Source organism: Saimiri boliviensis, chromosome 6, assembly GCF_048565385.1.
Source record: "Saimiri boliviensis isolate mSaiBol1 chromosome 6, mSaiBol1.pri, whole genome shotgun sequence".
Lineage (NCBI taxonomy): Eukaryota > Metazoa > Chordata > Mammalia > Primates > Cebidae > Saimiri > Saimiri boliviensis.
Window position 1 is genome coordinate 73,116,348 of NC_133454.1, and position 24,859 is coordinate 73,141,206.

Here is a 24,859-nt window from a genome sequence, read left to right on the forward strand (position 1 = left end):
CAAGGCCCCCCAAATCCAAAGAGGCCCCCCAAGAGGCCCCCAAAACACTACCTCTTCCCTAGTGATATGGGTTTATGAGATGCAGTAACTTGACATTTATTTTAGAAGAATGTCCTAGAATTCCTCAGATCATTGAATTCCTAAAAATTTCACCAATGTGGCAGACCCGTGACTTCTTATAGGGTTTATTCCCCACTTTCTGGCATGCATTTGTCATACTGGGGCATAGAGAATATTTGACACTTTCTGTTGTCCAGGTCTAATCAGCATGATTCCATCGCTATAGTGAACCAAAACATAAAGATCAAGGCCCCTGTGGACTATGCTGTGACAGAGCGCAGGAGAAATGATATAGTTATGGGACAAGATGGTGAACATGTATTGATGAACTTCTCCTGTACATGTAAACTGCTTTTAGTGACAGTGACAGAAAATAACACATTTGAAAGATCAGCAGCCACATGCCAAATGCCAGAGACTGCATTGATCCATTTCAACAAAGATACAATATGGTACAGCAGCAGCTTTAGTTGGGGCTATTATTTGATGTTGTCACATTTTTCAACGTTTGTCCATTTTGGTGGGTGTGGAGTTATAACAGGTTTTCATTTTGTATTTCCCTAATGACTCACAAAATCAATCACTTTTCATATGCTTATTGGCCATCTGGATTTCTTGTGCTTGTTCAAGTATTTTGTTTATTTAAAACATTTGTCTGTAGGAATTCTTTTTTATATTCTAAGAAGGGATGGACTGAACTGTACCTACCCTAAAATTCCATGTTGATACCCTAACCCCCAGTGTGATTATATTTAGAGATAGGGCCTCTAAGGAGGTAATAAAGGTTAAGTGAGGTTGTAAGGGACTAGCCTTAATCTTAAAAGGCTGAAATTCTTATAAAAAGAATAGACACCACCGCTGTCTCTCTAGAAAGGCCATGTGAGGACGCAGTAAGAAGGCAGCCATCTACAAGCCAGGAATAGAACCCTCATTAGGAACTGAATTTGCTAGTAGCTTAATCATGGACTTCTAGCCTTTAGAACTGTGAGAAAATAAATATACATTGTTTAAGCCACACAGTCTATGGTATTTTATTATGGCAGCCTGAGCAGACTAAAACATAGATGTGAGGCTTTTGTCAGTTACATTTATTGCGAGTATCTTCTCCCTTCTCCTCACCTCGTGGAAAACTGCATGAGCAGCTGTTGTGGTTATCCATCGCTGTGTAGCAAACAATAGACAGTAACAAACCCTTACCCAGAGCTTAATGACTTAGAATGACAATAATCACGTATTTTGCTCAGGAATCTGCAATCTGGGCAGTGTTTGATGGGGCTGATTCATCTCTGTACACACAGCATTAGCTGGAGTGGTTTGACTGGGCCTGGAGAATCCCCTTCCAAGATGGCTGGCAAGCTGGGGCTGGCTGTCACCTAAGAGCTTAGCTAAGGCTCTAGGCTGAGGTCCTCAGTTCTCTCCACACAGGCTTCACCATGGGTCAGCTCCAACTTCCTCGTAGAGCAGTGACTAGATTCCAAAAACACACATCTCAAGAGACAGAAGTGAAAGTTGGTAGTGTCTTAAGACTTGAGTCTGGACACTGGCATGGTGTCACTTCTGCCTTATTCTATTTAAGCAATCACGGCGCCTTCCCAGATTCAAGGGAAGGGACAAAGACCCCACATCCTGATGGAAGGTATGTTAAAGAATTGGCAGACACCAAAATCTTGACATGTTTCCTGAATTTTCAGCCCTATTCTGTACAGGCCCATGACTTCAAAAGAAAGGCACTCCTACTAATTAACGGTGCTCTTGTTCTTGCATCCAAACTCCTGGGAAATTCTTATGTCTACTTCTCCTTGCTACCTATCCCAGCTTCTCAAGAACCTTTTCACATTCCCAAAATCTGCCTTGTGTTTTGATCTCCAGGACTGCAGACTTTCTTGCTATCCACACACCCCCATCACAATAACCAGACATCTCAAGTGTGATCACCTCCTCAGTAAATCAAGTCTATATTCCTTAGCATTGCTCATAAGGCTCCTCACAAGCTCATTCCAGCCTACTTTTCAGCCCCATCTCCCATCACTTGATCCCTTCTATCCTGTGCATCCTGAGTTTTTGATGGCACAGAAGAGTAGCTTCTCTACAGAAGAAAAGTAATAATAATAATAGTCATAACGTGGTGCTTTTGTATCCTCTTACCTCTATGGGAAATGCCAATCCCTCTTTACCACACACCGCAGTTCTCAAATATTTTGCTCTGAGGACCCATTTACACTCTAAAAAGATTTGAGATTTAATGAAATTAATTTTTACAACGTCATCAAGGATATTCTTAAGTGAAAGCAGCAGTTAAAAATTTTTACTGCTGGCCGGGCGCGGTGGCTCAAGCCTGTAATCCCAGCACTTTGGGAGGCCGAGGCGGGTGGATCACGAGGTCGAAAGATCGAGACCATCCTGGTCAACATGGTGAAACCCCGTCTCTACTAAAAATACAAAAAACTAGCTGGGCGTGGTGGTGCATGCCTGTAATCCCGGCTACTTAGGAGGCTGAGGCAGGAGAATTGCCTGAGCCCAGGAGGCGGAGGTTGCAGTGAGCCGAGATCGCGCCATTGCACTCCAGCCTGGGTAACAAGAGCGAAACTCCATCTCAAAAAAAAAAAAAAAAAAAAAAAAATTTTACTGCAGGGGTGCGGCAGTGCAGAATGCGATGACTTCCGGTACAGTTGGGGTCCACTGCTCTGATTCCTACTGAGACACTAGCAGTTTCTCCCACCTTTGTTTTTGCACGATCAGGAAAATGTCAATACGGCGAAATGGCAAATAATACCAGTCTTATTCCAAAAATAGTTTTGACCTTGCAAATTCTTCCAAAGGCTTGGGGACCCTCAGCAGTACAGAGACCACACTTTGAAAACCATTGACTTCACAATTCCTGTTCATTCTCCAAAGCCACTCTGAAAGCTTCCTCCCCTCCAAGCACTCCCCTAGAGATGTTAGGCTGCCTACTCTCCCAGGCAGTTAGTTGCTTTCCCCTCTGGACTCCTGCAGCACCCTGAGCTCTGTTTCCTTCAAACATTTATCACAAGGAATTATACACTTTTGGGGGGCGGGGGGAGATAGGTTCTTATTCTGTCACCCAGGCTGAAGTGTAGTGGTATGATAATGGCTCACTGTAACCTCTACCTTCTGGGGTCAGCCCTCCAAGTAGTTGGGACTACAGTTGCACACCACCATGCCCAGCTAATTTTTTTGTATTTTTTGTAGAGAAGAGGTTTCACCATATTATGCAGGCCGGTCTCCTGGCCTCAAGGGATCCTCCTGTCTCGGCCTCCCAAAGTGCTGGGATTACAGGCATGAGCCACCACACCTGGCCTCAAACTTGTCTTTTTACTCGTGTCTTCCCCATTAAACTCAGAGCCTCTGGAGGACAGGAGATTCATCTGAATGTAAACAAAACTGGAACATTAAATACAATCTTACTGGAGGCCAGAAGATAACCCACAGAGTAGTATTATTTCAAAATCTCATTCCCAAAATGCTACTCCTGGGCTTGAAGACCTCTCTTACCTGGCTTCCTCCCACCCCTGCTCCAAAATCCCTCCGGATCTGCCCTATTAGACGTCTGGGTTCCTTAAGTCTAGTTCAAGAGACAGAATTCACCATCTCCCTTCACTCTTCAGTTCCTTTTCACTCAAGGAGATAGATAACAGAATCTAATACAATAACCACAGCATTCAGATACTACCAAGACTACACACAGACTATCACTATCACTGGGGAAGAGATTGATGGAAAGGTATTCTCACAAAGAGTAGTAGAACAGAAGGGAAGGATACAGACTGGTGAGAGCGTGAGCACTGTTTGACAGGGACATAGAATAGAATGTGGGCTACTTTTTTTGGAAAAGTTCTATTGAGAGGGACCCCGAGCAGAGGTTGCCTAAGTAGGAGCAATGACTTTGTCTAGATATTCTCCTGCCTTCTGAATTCACTGCCCTAATCTATAGTGATTTGAGTCCCCAACCAGGCCAAACCTGAGGGTGGGATCCACTTCTGCTTCACCCCTGTATCCTCTTCTGTCCCCTAGCACCCAGCATGGTAGCTAGCACCCAAACATTGAATAATCAGTCAGTGAATGAACAGTGTTAAAAATGTTGGTAGTCATAGGCATGTACTGCTCACAGTCCTCTTCAAGGAAAGATTTTCTGCCCAGACTTAGACAATGTAGTCAGCAGACAGACTGTTGCCGTGAACTCTTTCAGGGTCTGTCTAAGCAGCGCTTGCTGGTGACTGAGCTAGGTTGGAGGTCAGGGAAACAGAAAAGGGGTGTAGAGACTCAGTCACTTTAGTCTGACCCAGAACCACTCCAACAGTCAGACCCTGGAGTAACTCTGGGTTGGTGATATGGTTTGGCTGTGTCCTCACCCAAATCTCGTCTTGAATTGTAGTTCCCATAATCCCCACATATCGTGGAATGGACCCAGTGGGAGGTAATTGAATGGGGGCAGTTTTCCCCATGCTAGTCTCGTGATAGCGATTAAGTTCTCATGAGATCTAATGGTTTTACAAGGAGCTTCCCCCTCCACTTGGTTCTCATTCTTCTCTCTCCTGCTGTCATGTGAAGATGGATGTGTTTGCTTCCCCTCCTGCCATGATTGTAAGTTTCCTGAGGCCTCCCCAGCAATGCAGAACTGTGACTTAATTAAACCTCTTCCCTTTATAAATTACCCTTTCCTTTAGAAATTCCTTCATAAATTACCTTTTCCTTTATAAATTACCCTTTCCTTTATAAATTCCTTTATAAAACCTTTTCCTTTATAAATTACTCTTTGCTTTATAAATTCTTGGGTATTTCTTGACAGCAGACTAATACAATTGCCAAGAGTTGGCCAGGTCTGCGTCACAGTTCAGTGTCTCCCTGTGCCCAATCCTGCTCCCTCCCACTTCTCCTCACAGATATTGATCCCTAATAATCTTGGACCCACAACTCCATCTCAGCTTCTGCTGCCAGAGAACGCATCCTGTGACAGGAGAAAAAGTAGCTTGCTCCATCGTACAAGCAAAAGAGCTGGGGTGGAGGGAAGGGAAGGAGTAGAAGTTTCAGTGCCCAGAAGATGGCCCAGTCAGCACATCTATGGCCAGAATTCACTCGCCTTTCTATCAGAAATATGTGCTCTAGAATTACACTTGTCCTTTGCATTTTTTTTTTTTTTTTTTTGAGACAGAGTCTCGTTCTTGCTCTATTGCCAGGCTGGAGTGCGGTGGCATGATCTTGGCTCACTGCAACCTCTGCCTCCCAGGTTCAAGCAATTCTCTGCCTCAGCTTCCCAGGTAGCTGGGATTACAGGCACCCACCACCACACCAAGCTAATTTTTGTATTTTTTAGTAGAGATGGGGTTTTGCCATCTTGGCCAGGCTGGTCTTGAACTCCTGACCTTGTGATCCACCCACCTTGGCCTCCCAAAGTGCTGGGATTACAGGCATGAGCCACCACACCTGGCTGTCCCTTTGCTTTTTAAGATTTTGTTGCCGGGCGCGGTGGCTCAAGCCTGTAATCCCAGCACTTTGGGAGGCCGAGGCGGGTGGATCACGAGGTCAAGAGATCGAGACCATCCTGGTCAACATGGTAAAACCCCGTCTCTACTAAAAATACAAAAAAAACTAGCTGGGCGTGGTGGCGCGTGCCTGTAATCCCAGCTACTCAGGAGGCTAAGGCAGGAGAATTGCCTGAACCCAGGAGGTGGAGGTTGCGGTGAGCCGAGATCGCGCCATTGCACTCCAGCCTGGGTAACAAGAGCGAAACTCCGTCTCAAAAAAAAAAAAAAAAAAAAAAAAAAAAGATTTTGTTATTTTGTCAGCATTCTAGTAAGGTTATATTGGAAGGCTGTCAAATATCTCAGATGAATGAAGAAGAAAAAGGAGTTTGTTTTATGCCTGCCCAGTTAGAAAGACTGGGAGCCCATGCAAGTTTGGAAAAGGAGGATGGTGGTCATCCCATTAGCTCTTAAGGAAGAGCCATTTGTGCAGCCAAGCATCTGGGAATTCCTTCCTGCCTCGAATTTTCCTTCTTCCCTTTCATTTGTTTGTACCTTTGGTTCAGTTATGTGACAGCGCACCCTCGCACACATCCCAACTCAGAATGTATCATATTGACTCAGTACTGTGTTGACTATACTTTCAATTCTTCTCTTTCTCCATACCTTAGGCAAACTTCAGAGATGTCTATCACATGTGGATCTTTGTTTTGTTTTGTTTTGTTTTGTTTTGTTTTGTTTTTTGTTTTTTGTTCTTTTTTTGAGGAGGAGTTTCGCTTTTGTTACCCAGGCTGGAGTGCAATGGCGCGGTCTCGGCTCACCGCAACCTCCGCCTGCTGGGTTCAGGCAATTCTCCTGCCTCAGCCTCCTGAGTAGCTGGGATTACAGGCATGTGCCACCATGCCCAGCTAAATTTTTTTGTATTTTTAGTAGAGACAGGGTTTCACCATGTTGACCAGGATGGTCTCGATCTCTTGACCTCGTGATCCACCCGCCTCGGCCTCCCAAAGTGCTGGGATTACAGGCTTGAGCCACCGTGCCCGGCCGGATCTTTGTTTTTTCCTGGGAGCTGGGATTTTGTTGTGGTTAAGTCTGGGCTTTGAATTCAGACCATTTGAGCCCCATTTTTGCCACTTACAAGCTAGGTGACCCTGGCCAAATTACTTAACCTTACCACATGTTGGGTTTTTATGAGACTGACATGCTGCATACTGCACTAACAAGGCTGCTCCATTTTGGTGGGGGCTTTTTTTTTTCTTTCTTTCTTTTTTTGAGACAGAGTCTCACCCTGCCGCCCAAGCTGGAGTGCAATGGCGCAATCTTGGCTCACTGCAACCTCCGCCTCCAGGGTTCAAATGATTCTCCTGCCTCGGCTTACTGAGTAGCTGAGATTACAGGCACCTGCCACCACGCCCAGCTAATTTTTGTATTTTTAGTAGAGACAGGGTTTCACCATGTTGGCCAGGCTAGTCTCGCTCTTGATCCGCCCGCCTTGGCCTCCCAAAGTGCTGAGATTACAGGTGTGAGCCACCGCGCCCAGCCCCTATTTTGAGTTTTTTAAATCTGTAAAGTGGAGAGAATATCTTCCTCATAGGATTGTTGTTGGAATTAATGTAGCATAAGCAGCAAAAGCATAGTCTTGCTCATAGTAAGCACTCAGTAAACACATACACACATTCATTTGCCCATGAATAGACAGAGGGCTGCTACTGAAAAACAAAGCTTTCAATGCCAAGGCTCATCCACCATCCCCATCCCAGGATCCACCTGCTCCACTAAGCTGGAGACATGGAGTGAGGCTCTGATGCAGGAATCATGTCCATCTATCAGCTTTATCTATCATCATGTGCAGAGTGGACAGTTCCTCTGACACCTGCATTATCACTTCCTGACCCAAAGTACCTTCTCTGTTTTCTCCCTAGCACCAAGGCTGCAGAAAACAAGCAATGAGGAAGGGAAAGGAAGGCGAGGAGAGGGGAAGGCAGGGAAGGGAGAAGGGAAAGGAAGGGAAGAAAAGGGAAGGGAGAAGGAAGGAAAGGGAAGGGAGAAATAAGAGAAGGGAAGGGGAGGGGAGGGGAGGGGAGTAGAGGGAGGGAAGGGAAGGGAAGAGAGAAGGAAGGGAAGAGAAGGAAGAATGGAAGGGAAGGGAAGGGAAGAAAAGGGAAAGGAAGGGAAGGGAAGGGGGAAGGAAGAGAGGGAAGGCAGATGGCTCAGCTTTGTGCTCAGTTGGAAGAAGCAGAGCAGTAGGCATGGGGTCTAGGAAAGGCTCACGGAGGAAAATCTTCATGGTAAGTATAAGAGAAAGTGGTTAAGTCATTTAGCCCTGGGTTCAGATTCTTCGTGCACTAAGTACTTGCTGAGAAAACCTAGTAAGGTACTTAACCCCTCTGGTTCAGCCTCAGCCTCATTTTTCCCTCTTAGCCCCTCCCACTCTACACTTAATCCACACTGAACACTCACTCAGTTCCTCAAACATGCATTGCCAAAAAAAAAAGGAATTGCACTCTTGCCTCTGCCAATTTGCCCGTAGGATTCCCTTAACCCACAGTGACCCCATTCTCCAAGTGCCCCACTGTGTATCAGTTATTCTGTTCCCTTTCATCTGGTCAATTCTGGCTCCTTCTGCAGAGCTCAGCTCAAATGTCACTTCCTTCAGGAAGCCTTCTCTGACCACTCACCCTACTGTGTGCTCCCAGGGAAACCTGAATTATCTCAGTCGTGGCACTTACCACTCTCTGCTGACATGGCCTATTGGCTGCACGCCCCTCCAGAGCTCCAGGACTTCTTCATGACTGTAGTTTCAGTACCTGATGCCTTACAGGTGCTCAATAAATGAGGCTGAATATCATTGAAACTTTGTAAGTTTTAGGAAGTTGGACAAAAGCCCAGGGTAGGCAATGAATGCCAAATAGTTTGTTGAGAGGAGTAGAGTGGAGCGGGATGGGATGGGATGGAATGGGTTGGGATGGGGAACATGCTAATTTTAATATTTCACTGCATTATCCCAAAAGTCCACAAGATGGCAGTGTCTGCACTTGAGAAAAAATGTAGCGGTCTAGAAACTAAAATCACTCCCTCTACCTGATGCTAGAAGTAATTTAAAGTTAATATTGATATAGGAATAATAGAGATTGATGGATTGAATTGAATATGTAATACATACACATAGAACAAAATTCAAGTATACAGTGGAATGTAAACTCCTCCTCCCTCCCTACTTCTGTCCCTTATCCTTCAGCCCCACTTTGCCCAATCCATGGGCAACAATATTTATTATACACATAGGGTGGATATCCTTCCAGAGATATCCTAGACATAGAACCTCATAAGTAGATATATATTTCAAATAACACCAGTGTTATTTGAATGGTGTACAATACAACCATTCTGTGCCTTGAATTTTTTTTTTGTACTTAAAATATCTCAGTGCATTCCATTCAGATAGTGTTACCCCGTTTAAAAAAAAATTCCATATTTAGCTTTAATGTATTTGACCAAAGTCCTAGTGATGGACATTCAGGCTGCTTCTCATCTCTTACTCTTAGAAATATCTCAAAACACTGGCCGGGCGCCGTGGCTCAAGCCTGTAATCCCAGTACTTTGGGAGGCCGAGGCGGGTGGATCACGAGGTCAAGAGATCGAGACCATCCTGGTCAACATGGTGAAATCCCGTCTCTACTAAAAACACAAAAAATTAGCTGGGCATGGTGGTGCGTGCCTGTAATCCCAGCTACTCAGGAGGCTGAGGCAGGAGAATTGCTTGAATCCAGGAGACGGAGGTTGCGGTGAGCCGAGATCGTGCCATTGCACTCCAGCCTGGGTAACAAGAGCGAAACTCCATCTCAAAAAAAAAAAAAAAAAAAAAATCTCAAAACATTCCTCATTTTATACATCTGCATGTATATCTAGATTTTAAATTCCAGTATTTTGATATTGTCAATTAGCCCTCCACTGAGGATGTACCTGTTTACACTTCCACCAACAAGATTAGTGTCTTTTTCTTTACAAACTTACCACACAGTTTTATATATATACTACATAAGAGTACATGCAATATGTATGCCAGTCTGAGATAAACTAATCTCATTACAGCTTTTTGAAACAGCCTCATTGATATATAATTGACATACAATAAATTTCACATTTAAAGTGTAAATTTGGTCCGGGCATGGTGGCTGATGCCTGTAATCCAAACACGTTGGAAGCCAAGGTGGGCGGATCACCTGAGGTTGGGAGTTCAAGACCAGCCTGACCAACCTGGTGAAACCCTGTCTTAAAAAATTTTTTAAAAAGAAAGAAAAGTGTAAATATGATGAATTTTGACATATGTACCCTTGTGAAACCATCACCACAATCAAGATAATGACAATGTCCATCACCCCCAAAAGTTTCTTGTGCCCCTTTGTAAATGCTTCCTCCCACTACCCATGTAATCCTATCCTTCCCACGCAATCAGTTTGCTTTATGTTACTATATACTGTATTTGTTCTTATTTTCTAGAATCTTATAGAAATGGGATAATACAATGTGTAGCCTGGGTTTGCTTGCTTGCTTGCTTATTTATTTGTAGAACTGACCTGCTTCACTCAGCATTAATATCTTGAGGTTTATCCATGTCATTGTGCATCTCAATAGTTCCTTTTTATTGCTAAGTCACACTCCATTGTATAAATATACCACAATTTGTTTATCCTTTTATATATTGCTAAACATTTAGATTGTTTTTGAAATCAACCCAATAGTCCCATAAATGATTCTTTTTGATAAACATAGAAATTGATCCTCCTGATCTTTTTTTTTTTTTTTCATTTTTTACCTTTTTATTTTTTTGGCTAACATAGCAAAATAGACCCTCCTGATCTTAAAGCTTGAAATTTGTATTTGTTTTATCTGAGTTACTTCCTCAGGAACCAACCTTCAGGCCTCCAGAAAAAGTGTGAAAGAACTGAAACTCACCAGATCACAGCACCAGATGCCAACCCCTCATTCATTAAGATTGCTTCCTTGGCCCCTCCCTAGTTTCTGTTTTCTTACACATTGTTACATTTCTTCCCTGATATATGAACCCATAGTTTTAGTCCCTCAAGGAGATGGATTTGAGATTGAACTCCCATCTCTTAGGCTGTAGAAGCGAGGAAGGGGAGCAGTAGGTCCTTCCCTGAACCTAGACCAAACCCCTGGTGTTTTGATAACATTTTCAATTTGTAGCTTTCACAAAGTTGCTATGAACATTCATGTACAAGTCTTTGTGTGAACATATGTTTTTATTTTCCTTGGTAAATAAACCTAGAAGTTGGAATGGCTGGATCATATGGTATGTGCTTGTTTAACTTCTAAAGAAACTGCCAAATTGTTTTCAAAAATGGTTGTGCCATTTCACATTCCCCTTCAGCAGTGTGTGAGAGTTCCAGTTGCTCCACATCCATGTGGTCTGGGCAGTCTTTTTCATTTTAGACGTTTTAATAGATACATAATTCATGGTTTCAATTTTTATTTCTCTAAGAGCAATGGTATTCAGGGTGATTTTTAACGTTCTTATTTGACAGTGAGACGTTCTCTCTTCAAATCTTTTTTTCCAATTTAAAAATTGGGTGGTTTTCTTATTACTGAGTTTTGAGAATTCTTTTCATATTCCCGTGTAAGTTCCTTACTGGATATGTAATTGTAAATATTTTCTGCACTTTGTGGTGTATCCATTCTCTTAACATTGGCTTTTGAGGAGCAAAAGTTCCTAATTTCAATGAAGTTAAATTGATCTTTTTTTTCTTTTATGCATTGTGCTTTTGATATTGTATCTAAGAAATCTGCTTTACCCAAAGTCACGATTTTTTCCTGTTTTCTTCAAGGAATTTTGGAGTTTTAGGTTTTACATTTAGGACAATAATTCATTTTGAGTACATTTTTGTATATGCTGTAAGATACAGATCACTTTAGTTTTAATTTGTATGTTTCTTGGCATGGGTGTGTTGAGCCTATTTTCATATGTTTAAATATGATTTATATTTCATTTCTCACGAGGTCTTTGATCAAGTCCTTTGCCCAGGCAGCTATGTTTGGATATGCAGTTCCTGTGCCACTCAAAAGCCTAAACCAATAGAAGTGGAGGCTGCAGCCTGGCAGCACGCTGCTCCCTGGAACGTGTACACTGCCTAGAATCTTATATAAATGGGATCGTACAATGTGTCTGTATTATCAAAATTTGAATTAGCAAAAGGGGCCCCTTTTGGTAATTTCTCCTGAGGTGGCTGCTTTCTTCACTTTTCCCAGCGGCGCTGCGTAAGCTAGCAGAGGCATTACCTTTGCTCACTTACTGCATTGCAGGTCTTCTTCATATAAAAGTTCTCTGTATGACTTAATCCTCCAGTGCGGTGTGAATATATTCTTCCCAGATTATCATTTACAATTTTTAATGTTCGTGGTATTTTTTCAATCAGAATACTTTTTTTTGTGGAGTCAAATATTATCAAACTTCTCTGCTGTGGGTCTGAGTTTTGTGTTGTGCTTAGAAAGCTTCCCTCCTCCAAAGTTAGTTTGAAAAATCACGTTATGTTTTCTTCTGGCATGTTTATTGTTTCTTTTTCACATTTAAGACTTTTGATTCAGTTGGCCTTTGTTTTGGCGAAGGGGTAAGACAGAAATCTTAATTTCTTTTTTCCCCAGTTGACCACCCAGTTGTCCCAACACTGTTTATTAAATAATTCATATGTTCCCACTTACATAAAGTGCCAGATTTATCACAAACTAAATTCTCATTTTTAATGTAAAAAGAAGCCATATTACCCTGCCCAGAGGCCACATGCTCCACTTTGATTCTACGGGAAAGAAACAGATAACAAGAAAAGGAGGTGATTAAGAGATTTATTTTCAGAGCAGAATTTCAGTTAGTTCTTAAGGCCAGGCAAGGTGGCTCACACCTGTAATCCCAGCACTTTGGGAGGCTGAGGCAGGGGGATCACAAGGTCAGGAGAGACCATCCTGGCCAACATGGTGAAATCTGTCTCTACTAAAAATACAAAAAAAATTAGCCGGGCATGGTGGCACACACCTGTAGTCCCAGCTACTTGGGAGGTTGAGGCAGTAGAATTACTTGAACCCAGGAGCCAGAGATTGCAGTGAGCCAAGATCCAGCCACTGTACTGGGTGACAATGCGAGACTCCGTCTCAAAAAAAAAAAAAAAGAAAGAGTTAGTGCTTAAGATTTCTGCATCTATAATATGATACAAAAATCAGTCAAGGCCAGGTATGGTGGCTCCCACCTGCAATCCCAGCACTTTGGGAGGCCAAGGTAGATGGATCACGAGGTCAAGAGATCAAGACTATCCTGGACAAAAATGGTGAAAGCCTGTCTCTACTAAAAAGACTAAAACAGGCGTCCCCAAACTTTTTACACAGGGGGCCAGTTCACCGTCCCTCAGACCGCTGGAGGGCCGCCACATACTGTGCTCCTCTCACTGACCACCAATGAAAGAGGTGCCCCTTCCTGAAGTGTGGCAGGGGGCTGGATAAATGGCCTCAGGGGGCCGCATGCGGCCCGCGGGCTGTAGTTTGGGGACGCCTGGACTAAAAAGTTAACTTGGCATGGTGGTGCGTGCCTGTAGTCCCAGCTACTTGGGAGGCTGAGGCAGGAGAATTGCTTGAACCCAGGAGGTGGAGGTTGCAGTAAGCCAAGATCATGCCACTGCACTCCAGCCTGGGCGACACAGCGAGACTCCGTCTCTAAATAAATAAATATTGATTAAGATAGCAATAATCTTGATCATCAGGAGAAGATTATATTTACTGTCTTCTATTTGGACTAAGGAAAGTGTTCGATATTTTTGAGAAAAAGTAATGCAGAAGACTTTACACACAGAGAGACACTCACACATACAGAGAGAAGTTCCTTCTTTAAGGGAAAATTGTGTAATGGCTAAGACTTTGGGCTCTGAGTCACATGAGCCTGCGATGCTACTAGTGTCTAACTTGTGTTAATGTAGGAATTAAGTGAATTTATTCATGTAAAGTGCTTATTAGCACAATGCTGGACTCAGAATATATACTCAATCATCAGTAACTATTTACTTCTTCTATTTTTGAAAAATGCTTAGATGAGTTTCTCCAAGATTTCTCAGATGTGGTTTACCTCCTATCACTGAGGGATTGTGTCTTCATTGACTGGAGAGATCACATGTAAAAACATGCCCACCAAACCTGGGAGAAACTTACCTGAGCATTTGCATAGATAATCGACATGGTTCACTTACTCGGCTGCAACATAGAAAATATTTAATATAATTTCCTGATATTATTAATAATAAATGTTTGTTTTAGTTATTCCAAAAAGTTGTATAAGAGCAGACATGGAGATGGTGGTATAGCAATATACAGTAGAATTAGCAGAAAATGATTTTTTTTTTTTTTTTTTTTTTGAGACGGAGTTTCGCTCTTGTTACCCAGGCTGGAGTGCAATGGCGCAATCTCAGCTGACCGCAACCTCCGCCTTCTGGGTTCAGGCAATTCTCCTGCCTCAGCCTCCTGAGTAGCCGGGATTACAGGCACATGCCACCATGCCCAGCTAATTTTTTGCACCTTTAGTAGAGATGGGGTTTCACCAGGATGGTCTCGATCTCTTGACCTCGTGATCCACCCGCCTCGGCCTCCCAAAGTGCTGGGATTACAGGCTTGAGCCACTGCGCCCGGGTTTGTTTTTTTTGTTGTTGTTTTTTTTTTTTTTTGAGACAAGGAGTCTTGCTCTGTCACCCAGGCTAGAGTGCAGTGGTGCTATCTTGGCTCACTACAACCTCCGCCTCCTGGGTTTAAGCAATTCTCCTGCCTCAGCCTCCTGAGTAGCTGGGATTACAGACATGTACCACTACACCCGGTTCATTTTGGTATTTTTAGTAGAGATGGGGTTTTATCATGTTGGCCAGGCTAGTCTCAAATCCCTGACCTCATGTGATCCAACTGCCTCAGCCACCCAAAGTGCTGGATTACAGGACTGAGCCACCAAGCCCGACCCACAGTGCTAATTTTTAAAAAGATTTTTGACTCAGAAAGGCTCATCGGTCGCTCTTGATATTTGATGGGATGCTATATATTTAATTGTATCCTTTGCTGCTAACTGACTAAATAACTTTCTATTGTTGGCTGAGTACGGTGGCTTAATCTGCAATCCCAACACTTTGCAAGACCGAGGCAAGGATTCACTTGAGGCCAGGAGTTTGAGACCAGCCTGGCCAAGAGGGCAAGACACCGTTTCTACTAAAAATTCAAAAATTAGCTGGGCGTGGTGGTGCACGCCTGTAATCCCAACTTCTTGGGAGGCTGAAGCACAAGAATCACTTAAACCTGGGAGGCAGGAGGCAGTTGCAGTAAGCCAATTTCACACCACTGCACTCCAGCCTGGGTGACAGAGAAAGACTATCTCAGAAAGAAAGAAAGAAAGAGAGAGGAGAGAGAGTGAGAGAGAGAGAGAGAGAGAGAGAGAGAGAGAGAGAGAGAGAGGAGAGAGGAGATAGAGAGAGAGAGGGAAAGAAATAAAATGAAAGGGAAGAAAGAAAGAGAAAAAGAAAAGAAAGAGAAAGAAAGAGAGAGAATTGTTTTCAAGGATTTTCAGTGAAACACCATGAGAGGATCTGGGGCTTGCACCAATCATGCAAGCATAAAATTTCTTTGAGAACTCATGCATTTTGCCTTTTTAAAAATGCAATTTTCTTTTTTTTCCTCCTCGTAATGACTTTCTTTTAACAGCTTTTTTTTTTTTTTTTTTTTTTTTGAGATGGAGTTTCACTCTTGTTGTCCAGTGTGGAGTGCAATGGCGTGATCTTGGCTTGCCGTAACCTCCACCTCCCAGGCTCAAGCAATTCTCCTGCCTCAGCCTCCTGACTAGCTGGGATTACAGGCATGTGCCACCACACACAGCTAATTTTGTATTTTTAGTAGAGACGGGATTTCTCCGTGTTGGTCAGGCTGATCTCAAACTCCCGATCTCAGGGGATTCACCTACCTCGGCCTTCCAAAGTGCTGCGATTACAGGCGTGAACCACCATGCCCGGCTAAAAGTACAAATTTTATATCTTAATTTATACTGTTGAATGACCTTTGAACCTAATCACAATCACACCTAACCAAAATTAAGGGGACGCCTGAAATGGTGGAGGGAGCATAGGTTTGGGAATCACACAGACCAGCACTGGCATCCTAGAGCCATCACTCACCAACTGCATGATATGGACAAGACACTTTGTTTTTCTGAATCTCAGTTTCTCCATCTATAAAATGGGAGGAAAATTCCCACCTTGTGGTTATTGTCAGAATTAAATAAGAACATAAATGGTGCCGGGTGTGGTGGCTCACACCTGTAATCTCAGCACTTTGGGAGGTCAAGGTAGGTAAATCACCTGAGGTTGGAAGTTCGAAACGAGCTTGATCAACATGGAGAAACTCCATTTCTACTAAAAACTACAAAATTAGCCAGGCATGGTGGTGCCTACCTATAATTCCAGCTACTTGGGAGGCTGAGGCAGGAGAATGCTTGAACCTGGGAGGCTGAGGTTGCAGTGAGCTGAGATCACACCATTGCACTCCAGCCTGGGCAACAGGAATGAAACTCCATCTCAAGGAAAAAAAAAAAAAAAAGAGAACACAAATGCCTTCTCTCTGCCAGACACTGTACAATGTGTTTGGGATACATAAATGATCCAGACATGGACCCTACCTTCAAAGAGTTGGCTTCAGTAAATCACCTAACTTGGTACCTGGTATGTAGTAGGTGCTCAATAAATATTTTGTTGAATGAATCAATAGATAAATGAATAGTACTCAATAGATGTCAGTTTATTCTCAATTTTCCCTACCTATCTCATCTACTCTGAGAAATTATATATTCTTTTTTTTTTTTTTTTTTTTTTTGAGACGGAGTTTCGCTCTTGTTACCTAGGCTGGAGTGCAATGGCACAATCTCTGCTCACCGCAACCTCCTCCTACTGGGTTCAGGCAATTCTCCTGCCTCAGCCTCCTGAGTAGCTGGGATTACAGGCATGCGCCACCATACCCAGCTAATTTTTTGTATTTTTAGTAGAGACGGTGTTTCACCATGTTGACCAGGATGGTCTCGATCTCTTGACCTCGTGATCCACCTGCCTCAGCCTCCCAAAGTGCTGGGATTACAGGCGTGAGCCACCGCGCCCGGCAAAATTATATATTATTTCTAAAATTTTTTAAATTTTGAATTAATTTTATACTTAAAAGTTACAAAAAGGTACACAGAGTTCTCTTATATCCCCACTGCACTTCCCCAATGTGAACATCTTATATGACCATAATACAGTGATCGAGAACAGGAAGTTAACATTTGTGCAATATCGTTAACTAAACCTTAGAACTTATTTGAAATTCACCAGTTTTCCCACTAATGTCCCTTTTCTGTTCCCTGGTCCTATTCATGATTACATAGTGCATTCAGTATTTATTTCTCCTTAATCCCCAGTCTGTACCAGCTCCTCAGGCTTTCCTTATCTTTCACGACCTTGACGTTTTGGAAGAGTACCGTGATAGGCAGAATTCTAAGATGATCCCTAAGTTTTCCACTGCTGAATGTATATACCTTGTATACACTCTAAGGCAGAACCTGTGAATGTAATGAGATATCACTCCTGTGATGATATTACTTATCAGCTGACTTTGACTTATCAAAAGAGAGATTATCTGGGTGGGCCTGGCCTAATCAGGCGAACCCCTTAAAATAACCAGGTCCTTCCTAAAGTCAGAGAGCATCCTTGCAAGTGTGAGAGAATCTAAGGAAGAAAAAGAAAGAGAAAAAAGAAAAAAAAAATTCAAGAGAATCTAAGGAAGTTAATGTTGAGGCAGAATAGGGTGGGTAGGATTACTATTTTGACTAGAATAGTCAGGGAAGACTGATCCTGTGAAGTCTGAGCAGACCCACAAGACTGGCAAGAAACAGACTGGCACAAAGCTTCCTTCTTTAACTACCTATGGGTTCAGTTTGGGAAAGAGAGGGCGGGATGGGAGTACAGGTGTTAATGGAAACTATATGCTCAAAGTCAGAGGCCTGAGCATTAGTCCAGGTGATTTAATGACAAGTCTTTTCACCTTTGAGCCTCAATTCCCTTTGCTGTAGTGGGGAGTAACAGTTCTTGCCCAGCTTCTCACGCACAGCTGCCTTGAGGCTCAGATGAGATGACCCACGTGAAAGCCCTTTGAAAATAACACAAGTGGGGCCAGGTTCGGTGGCTCACGCCTGTAATCCCAGAACTTTGGAAGAACAAGGCCGGTGGATAGCTTGAGGTCCAGAGTTCGAGACCAGCATGGCCAACATGGTCTCTACTAAAAATACAAAAATTAGCTGAGCCTGTGCGCCTGAAATTCCAGCTACTCCAGAGGCTGAGGTGAGAGAATCGCTTGAACCTGGGCGTGGGGGAGGGGGGCAGAGGTTGCTGTGAGCCGAGATGGCGCCACTGCACTCCAGCTTGGGCGACAGAGTGAGACTCCGTCTCATAAATAAACAAATAAAAACGAAGATAACACAAGCAAGACTGGAAGTCAACTCTTCAACCAAAGCGAAGTCTGTGAAGGAAAATAAAATGTATTCCTATCTCAGATGTAGTGGTTACCCAAAACATCTTTTTGAAAGGCCATCCAGGCTGAAACAACAAATAGGCTAAACTAAGTAAGCGTAAGTTTCATTATACACCTCAGCTAAAGATTCTTGTGTAATTTACACGAGTCAAAAATTGTGGGCCGGGCGCTGTGGCTCACGCCTGTAATCCCAGCACTTTGGGAAGCCGAGGTGGGTGGATCGCCAGAGGTCAGGAGTTTGAGACCAACCTGGCCAACGAGATGAAACCCCGTCACTACTAAAAATGCGAAAATTAGCTGGGCGTGCTGGCGGGCGCCTTAATCCCAGCCACTCAAGAGGCTGAGGGAGAATTGCTTGAACTCAGGAGAGGAAGGCTCAGTGAGCCGATATCGCGCCACTGTACTCCAGCCTGGGCGACAGAGCGAGACTCCGTCTAAAAAAAAAAAAAAAAATTGTGTCGTGTACTTCAACTAAACTAGGAAAGAAGACCTGGGATTCGAATCTTTAACTCTAATCACCACGCCCCTTCACCTGAACTCTATTTCCCAACATGCCCCGGGCTCCTATAAGTTAGCAGTCATTATGACGCAATCCCACGGCCTTCTGGGAAGCGTAGTTTATGTGTTCTCCAGCTGGGGAAAGACTTAGGACTATGGACTACCCCTCCCGTGAGGTAGTGCGTAGCTCCACCCCGTTCGCGGCGTCTTCGAACGCGCCGCGGCAGCCATGTTGGACGTGGCCAGCCCAGGGGCCGGCACCACGGGGTTATCGAAGCAGCTGTCACGATGCTGGGGTCCCTGGTGTTGAGGAGAAAAGCACCGGCGCCACGACTACTCCTCCGGCTACTCAGGTTCCCAGTGCTCCGGGGTCATGGAGGTGCTTTCGGCCGGAATGTGACCACTGGGGGTCTCGGGGAGCCTCAGTGGCTGAGGGCAGCCGCCTGGGGGCGCCCTGGAACATCGCCGGCCTTGTTCTCCGGACGCGGGGCAGCCACTGGGGGGCGCCATGGAGGACGCTTCGATACCAAATGCCTCGCGGCTGCCATTTGCGGACGCCTTCCTGGCCCTGAAGAAACACTCCCAGGACAGGACAGCTGGACCGAGGTCCCCAACAGGGCCGGACTGAGCATGTGGGCCCTGGCCACAGCACTGGTGGTTCATTGCTACAGCAAGAGTCCGTCCAACAAGGGTGATTATGAGATCTGGGTTTGAGAAAGGGAGAGGCGGGAACATTGTCCTAACTTCGTGTCTTAGGAGGGTGAGAGGTACTTATAGATTTAGATCCTCAGAGCCCAAGTCTTGGAGGGACTCAGACATCATCTGGTTACAGGGGCAGAGTGTTGCCCTGGAGAGCTCATCACCTCGGAGTTGTATAATCTCCTATCATAGGTCCGACTCCCCTCTCTTGGCGTCATTTTATCCATCTGTACAATGGGATACTGGACCAAACATCTATTATAGCATGGTCCCATTATGTTTCTGATATTCTACTTGGTCCAATTCCTCTTTCCTCAGATCTCCAGGAAGCGGAAACTGGGGTGTTTTAAGGACAACCGCTAGATGGTTTAGAGAAGTTGCCACCTCCCACCCTGCCACCCTCCCACCCCTGCCCGCCAGAGCTGCTGGAGTCAGGAAGAACTTGACTTGGTTCTAACGCCAGCTTGACTTCAGTTTCTGTATATAGTGAAGGATAATTTTTCTTAACATTTTTACAGTACTGTTATTTTGACCCCTGTTGGAGTTCAATGGCCTCAGTCTCAGGATTTTGCTGTGTCTGGTGAGGTGGTCTTGCCATGTGGGATAGTTGGCAGGAGAAGGAAGCTGGATTTCTGGAGGCCCAAGGCCAGCTGTTGGGGGGATGGCTGATCCCAATTCGCATCTCATCTGGATGCATGGAGCTGAGCAGCCGCTGAGAGAGGGGACAGAGAGTCAGACTTATGACCTGTGTGAGTCCAGCCATTCAGGTTCTTAAGTCATTCCTCAAGAGGAAAGACTGAGGCCCGGTGTCCATGGATTCCGTGCCTCTGAAGCTCTGAGAATTTGGAGCAAGAGTTGGGGGAGTGGGGAGTTCCTTAACTTTAATTCATTTGATGTGGCCAGTTGTAAAGGAAGGACTTTGGTCTAGGAGAGACAACATTGGGGATCTTGTTTTGGTTCTGTGTCAACTCCCACTGTGAATTTGGACTTCTGCTTTTCCTTACTGGTCCTCCGTTTCCTCATCTACAAAATGAGGGTGTTGAGGACAACACTAAGGGCATCTAGCTTAGGCATGCCATAGTCCTATAACCTTCAGCGTTTTTGTGGGATACCCTGTTTGTCCGGTTTTAGGCTAGGTGTGTGGGAAGTCCTAACAACACAAAATCAGTCAAGGGGACAGTGCAGGCAGTTGGAATGCAGGGCTGGTGAGTGGTGCTATGTGTTGTTGGGGGATCAGAGGGCCAGTAGGGTGAGGAAAGCCTTCCAGTAGTATTGGAGACCCCCAGAGGATGAGAAATTCAAACTTAAGTTCTGAAGGATGGAAAGGAGAGTGACCTTGTGAGCCCCAAGAGAGCAGGAAGTAGATGTTCTCTCTCTCTTTTTTTACTTCCCCAGGTTATACTAGCAACTTTCCCTTATACCAGCAACTTTCCCTTATACCTAGACATCATTTGCCCACCACAGTGTCTGGAACTTAGTAGATGCCCAGTAAATATGTGAGAGTTGGATTATAGTCTATGCAAAGGCTTCAGGGATGGAAATAACAGAGTTTCAGGGCACCATGGTGTGTGCAGGGGCTAGCAGAGTGGCCAGCTTAGTTGGAGGATAAGGTCTTTGGAATTAGATGAGAACAGATGGAGTGGGGTCTGGATGCCAGTCGGGGTGGGGTGAGTGAGGGTGTTGGAATTTCCCCTGTAGGCAGTGGAGAGAGAGACATGGAAGGTTCATGAGCAGGGAATGTTGAGTCCAGTGTATTTGGTGAGGTCTTGCCTAAGAAGTTCCTGGGGGTTCCAAACTGGACTTTGTAGCCTGAACTCAAGCAAGAATACCAGGGTCTATTTACCAAAATAGATAGTGGTCAAAACCGTGACCAGTTCCTGCTGGAAGTGACTTGCCAGCCAACCTGACCCCCGATTTAAGAGTTTTGACCTGAGGCCCTCAGTGCAGTGTGGTAGAAACTGAACCCTTTCAGCAGCCAGGAGGCCCTGGTTCTTAGCTCCTTCCTCACTCTGTAACCTTGCAGAAGCCACATTTTTTCCTGCAGAGTGAGGAAGAGTGGATACAGCCATCTCTAAGGAAGGCTTGATTCCCCTCCCAGCTGGTAGCTGTCTGAGCCATGCTTGGGTATGTGCTTTGGGTACAGTCTGGTAAAGTAATTAGAAAGGACCTGTTACTGGAATCTAGGCCGGGAGGCATCAATGCCTGAACCACAGGACTGGCCTTCATATGCATGAGAAGGTGGGTTTCATCTCTGTTGTACAGACAAGGAAACTAAGGCTCAGGAGGTTAGATGAGTGGGCTAGGTCATACAGCAAATAAGCGACAGAGCTGGGCTGGAGCCCAGGTCTCACCATCTCCAGATCCTGCTCTTTCACCCTACTCCAGTGCATTTGCTCATGAGTGAGTCTGTTGGCTGGAGTGAGAGTTCCCCGAGTCAGGGATGACTATGAGTCTATCCAGTGCCCAGCAGTGTAGCTCACAACCAGGCTGGGCACTGAGGGCTCCACGTACTTGGTTTTGAGCTATTTGAAAAGCCTTGTTGACTTTGAGGTTTTTCTGAGTCAATCCAATTTTCTTTATGGCCACAAGGTGGTGGCAACAGCCTGCAGGCTGCCTAGACCAGGCCAGGCTGATGTAGCTAGATTTGCTTTCCTCCTAGGCTTGGTGTTTCCTAACCAGACCCTCTGCTTTGGGGCGCCCTTCCCTGGGCTTAGCACTGGGGGGTTTGCAGACGTCTCAACTGTCATTTCAACTCTTTGACATCCTTATGAAGCTAGCAGGGCAAGGGTGTCTTCTTTTAGTCAGGGAAGCTGTGGTTGACAGGGAGAGGCGCTGCCATGGTCACATGGTGGGTAGTGGGCGTGGAATGGAGCCAGATCTCACAGACTCCTAGTTGAGGCCCTCTCCATCCTCAGACAGCCCTGCACCCTGCTTGCTCCCCTCATTCTACCTTTCTCTTTGGGTGTATGACCTTTCACATCAACATTCAGAAGTGGTTTGAAGAACTAGAGTTGAGGGAGAAAGTGGACAAGGTCAGGGAATGGCTAACGATAACTTTTACAGGAACATAAAGCACATTATGCAGAGCTTCATAGATTATGAAGAGCGCATTGGTTATCATAAGCAAGACACAATGCTAGCGGTTGTGCTGCACTCCCCATATGAGAGGAGTTACGAGTTTGGGCTCTGTAGTAGAAAGGTGTGAAAGTCAGGTCGTTAACAGTGGACACTATGTGGGGAGGGAATGATTAGCTTTCTTGTTATGTATTGTGGCATCAGTTTGCTTGTTAAAGTCCGTGTTTCTAAAGCACTGCCACTGTCTTAGTGGGCCCTCCACGCAGCCCTGAGGCGGGTATGTCCTGGCCACGGATCTGACCAGTGTCCCCTTTCTCTTCAGATGCAGCCCTGATGGAAGCTGCCCGTGCCAACAATCCGCAAGAAGTCAGCAGGTGAGTTGAACCCCAGGCCTTGCTCTCCCCAGAGGAGGGACTGAGCAGGGCCAGCCTCTTCTCGTGTGATGACTCTGCTTTGGAGGAAATCCTCACCCTAAGCTGGGAACTGTCCCCTGTGACTTCCCTGTTAGTCAGAGTCACCTGGACTCCCTTGACCCAGATCAACCCTTAGGCACTTTAGGTAGGGAGTCAGCTCCCAAACATCCCTGGATCTTTCAGCTATTTTGTTCTTCACTGGGTTGGTTTGGACTCCCCCTTACCCCCATATCTTGTGGGTTCTTCTCTGATTCTTCTGATTTGTTCTTATTTCTTTGGGAATGGCCATGTGTTTGTTATTGCTTGCTGCCTGGACAGGTTGCAGGTGGGCATCCATGGAAAGGCTTGGGGATTTGGGACAGAGCTGGAAGAGACCATCTGCCAGGAGGCCTGGGGCTAGAAATGCCTGCCTGCAGGGCTAGATGCCCATGCTGGGCCCAGCCCGGGGACAGACTGTGTTTCTGTAGCCTCACTGGCTTGACTAGTCCCAGTGACTACTGGCAGGTTGAATTTGAGGCTTATTTTTCAGCAAGGGCCAGATTCAGCTCAGCTCAGTCTAGTGCCAGGTATAGGGTGGAGTCTGTGTTCAGGATGGATGCTCAGACTGGGGCTAGCATGGGGCATCAGTTACAGGGCTGTCGGTTAAGGGCAGAAGTCTTATTCTTGGTGAAACTACTGGCCTCCACTGGGCCTAACCTTGGCCTCTCTTGGCCCTTTATATAGAACTAGGTGGCCATAGGACACCCCTCTTCATCGCCATCATGTCTACATGTTAGACAGGAAGTCAAGTGTTGGGGTGACTCTTTCTGCATCCAGTGCTACAGGCCCACAGTGCTCTTCCCCACTCAAGCTTCCCGAACATACAATAAAGTGTTGAAAAGCAGCCACAGCCCCACCAAGACTTACTACTTTGATTCCCTTTCATTTTATCTGCAGCATTATTATTGATTCCCAAGGGTGCTTTTGAGTATTAATGTTCAAGCTTTAGTTTTTAATAAACCACTTTTAGAAGTATGGTCTGGGAGTTGTTTTGTAGCCAAATAAATATGATGGAGTAATAGTTTAATAAACATGCAGTGATGCATCTTAAAAACCAAGCACAGATGTCATCTTATTATAAGAGCCATTCATAACTGCAGGCTGTGTGTGGCATCTTCATTCCTCCAGAAGCAGATGTGCCTTGGTTGATTCTGCTGCAGTACAAGGGAGTAAGGAGATGGAAGCCGACCCTTGCTGACCCTGGAATCACCTGTTGGCTACTGCCAATGGCTGCCAGGCTGCGGCTTTCCCCTTTTGGCAGTGCATTTGCAGAGCAGCAGTGTTGGGAATCTACTCTTCCATCCCCCAGGGATGCCACTGCCCTATTCCATTGAGCTGCCAAGCATTGATTATTTAGTTCTTTCAAATACATGGGGTTTTTTTTTTGTTTTTTTTTTTTTGTTTTTTTTTTTTTGAGACGGAGTTTTGCTCCTGTTACCCAGGCTGGAGTGCAATGGCGCGATCTCGGCTCATCGCAACCTCCGCCTCCTGGGTTCAGGCAATTCTCCTGCCTCAGCCCCCTGAGTAGCTGGGATTACAGGCACGCACCACCATGCCCAGCTAATTTTTTGTATTTTTAGTAAGAGACGGGGTTTCACCATGTTGACCAGGATGATCTTGATCTCTTGACCTTGCGATCCACCCGCCTCGGCCTCCCAAAGTGCTGGGATTACAGGCTTGAGCCACCACACCCGGCCTCAAATACATGTTTTTATAACAGCAGTTAAACACCCACCCCCAAAATACAGAAAGTAGTTGGACTTATGGTGTGTGTGTGTGTGATTCAGATAATTTTTCTGAACATTCATTCTTGTATGGGGCCTTTCATGTGTGTCCCCAGGTTCTAGCCTGCTTTTCTCCTGCCTTCTCTTGTCCTACTCAGTTGGTCAGGTTGACCCCCTCAGAATCTCCCTTCACTTCATGTGAAGAAGTCAGAGATAAGCAAGGCACAGACCTGCCTTCAGCCCCCATCTCATGTAGGACATAGAGCTGGGAACAAGCTGAGCAAAGGTGGGAAGC

At 45.1% G+C, this 24,859-nt stretch overlaps 1 protein-coding gene across 3 annotated transcripts in view; it reads left to right on the forward strand.

Annotated features, from left to right (window-relative positions):
* The window catches only part of CLPB (ClpB family mitochondrial disaggregase), a 275,007-nt gene that overhangs the window by 84,262 nt on the left and 165,886 nt on the right, over positions 1 to 24,859 (forward strand). For 2 of the 3 annotated variants that reach the window (XM_003923422.4, XM_003923421.4), the window contains exons 1-2: positions 18,824 to 19,305; positions 22,711 to 22,762. In XM_003923422.4, coding sequence (XP_003923471.1) covers positions 18,903 to 19,305; positions 22,711 to 22,762 — 455 coding nt within the window. In that variant the 5' untranslated portion in view covers positions 18,824 to 18,902. Of the gene's footprint in view, positions 1 to 18,823; positions 19,306 to 22,710; positions 22,763 to 24,859 lie in introns of those variants that run through there. The other variant, XM_074400970.1, reaches the window with a different exon arrangement.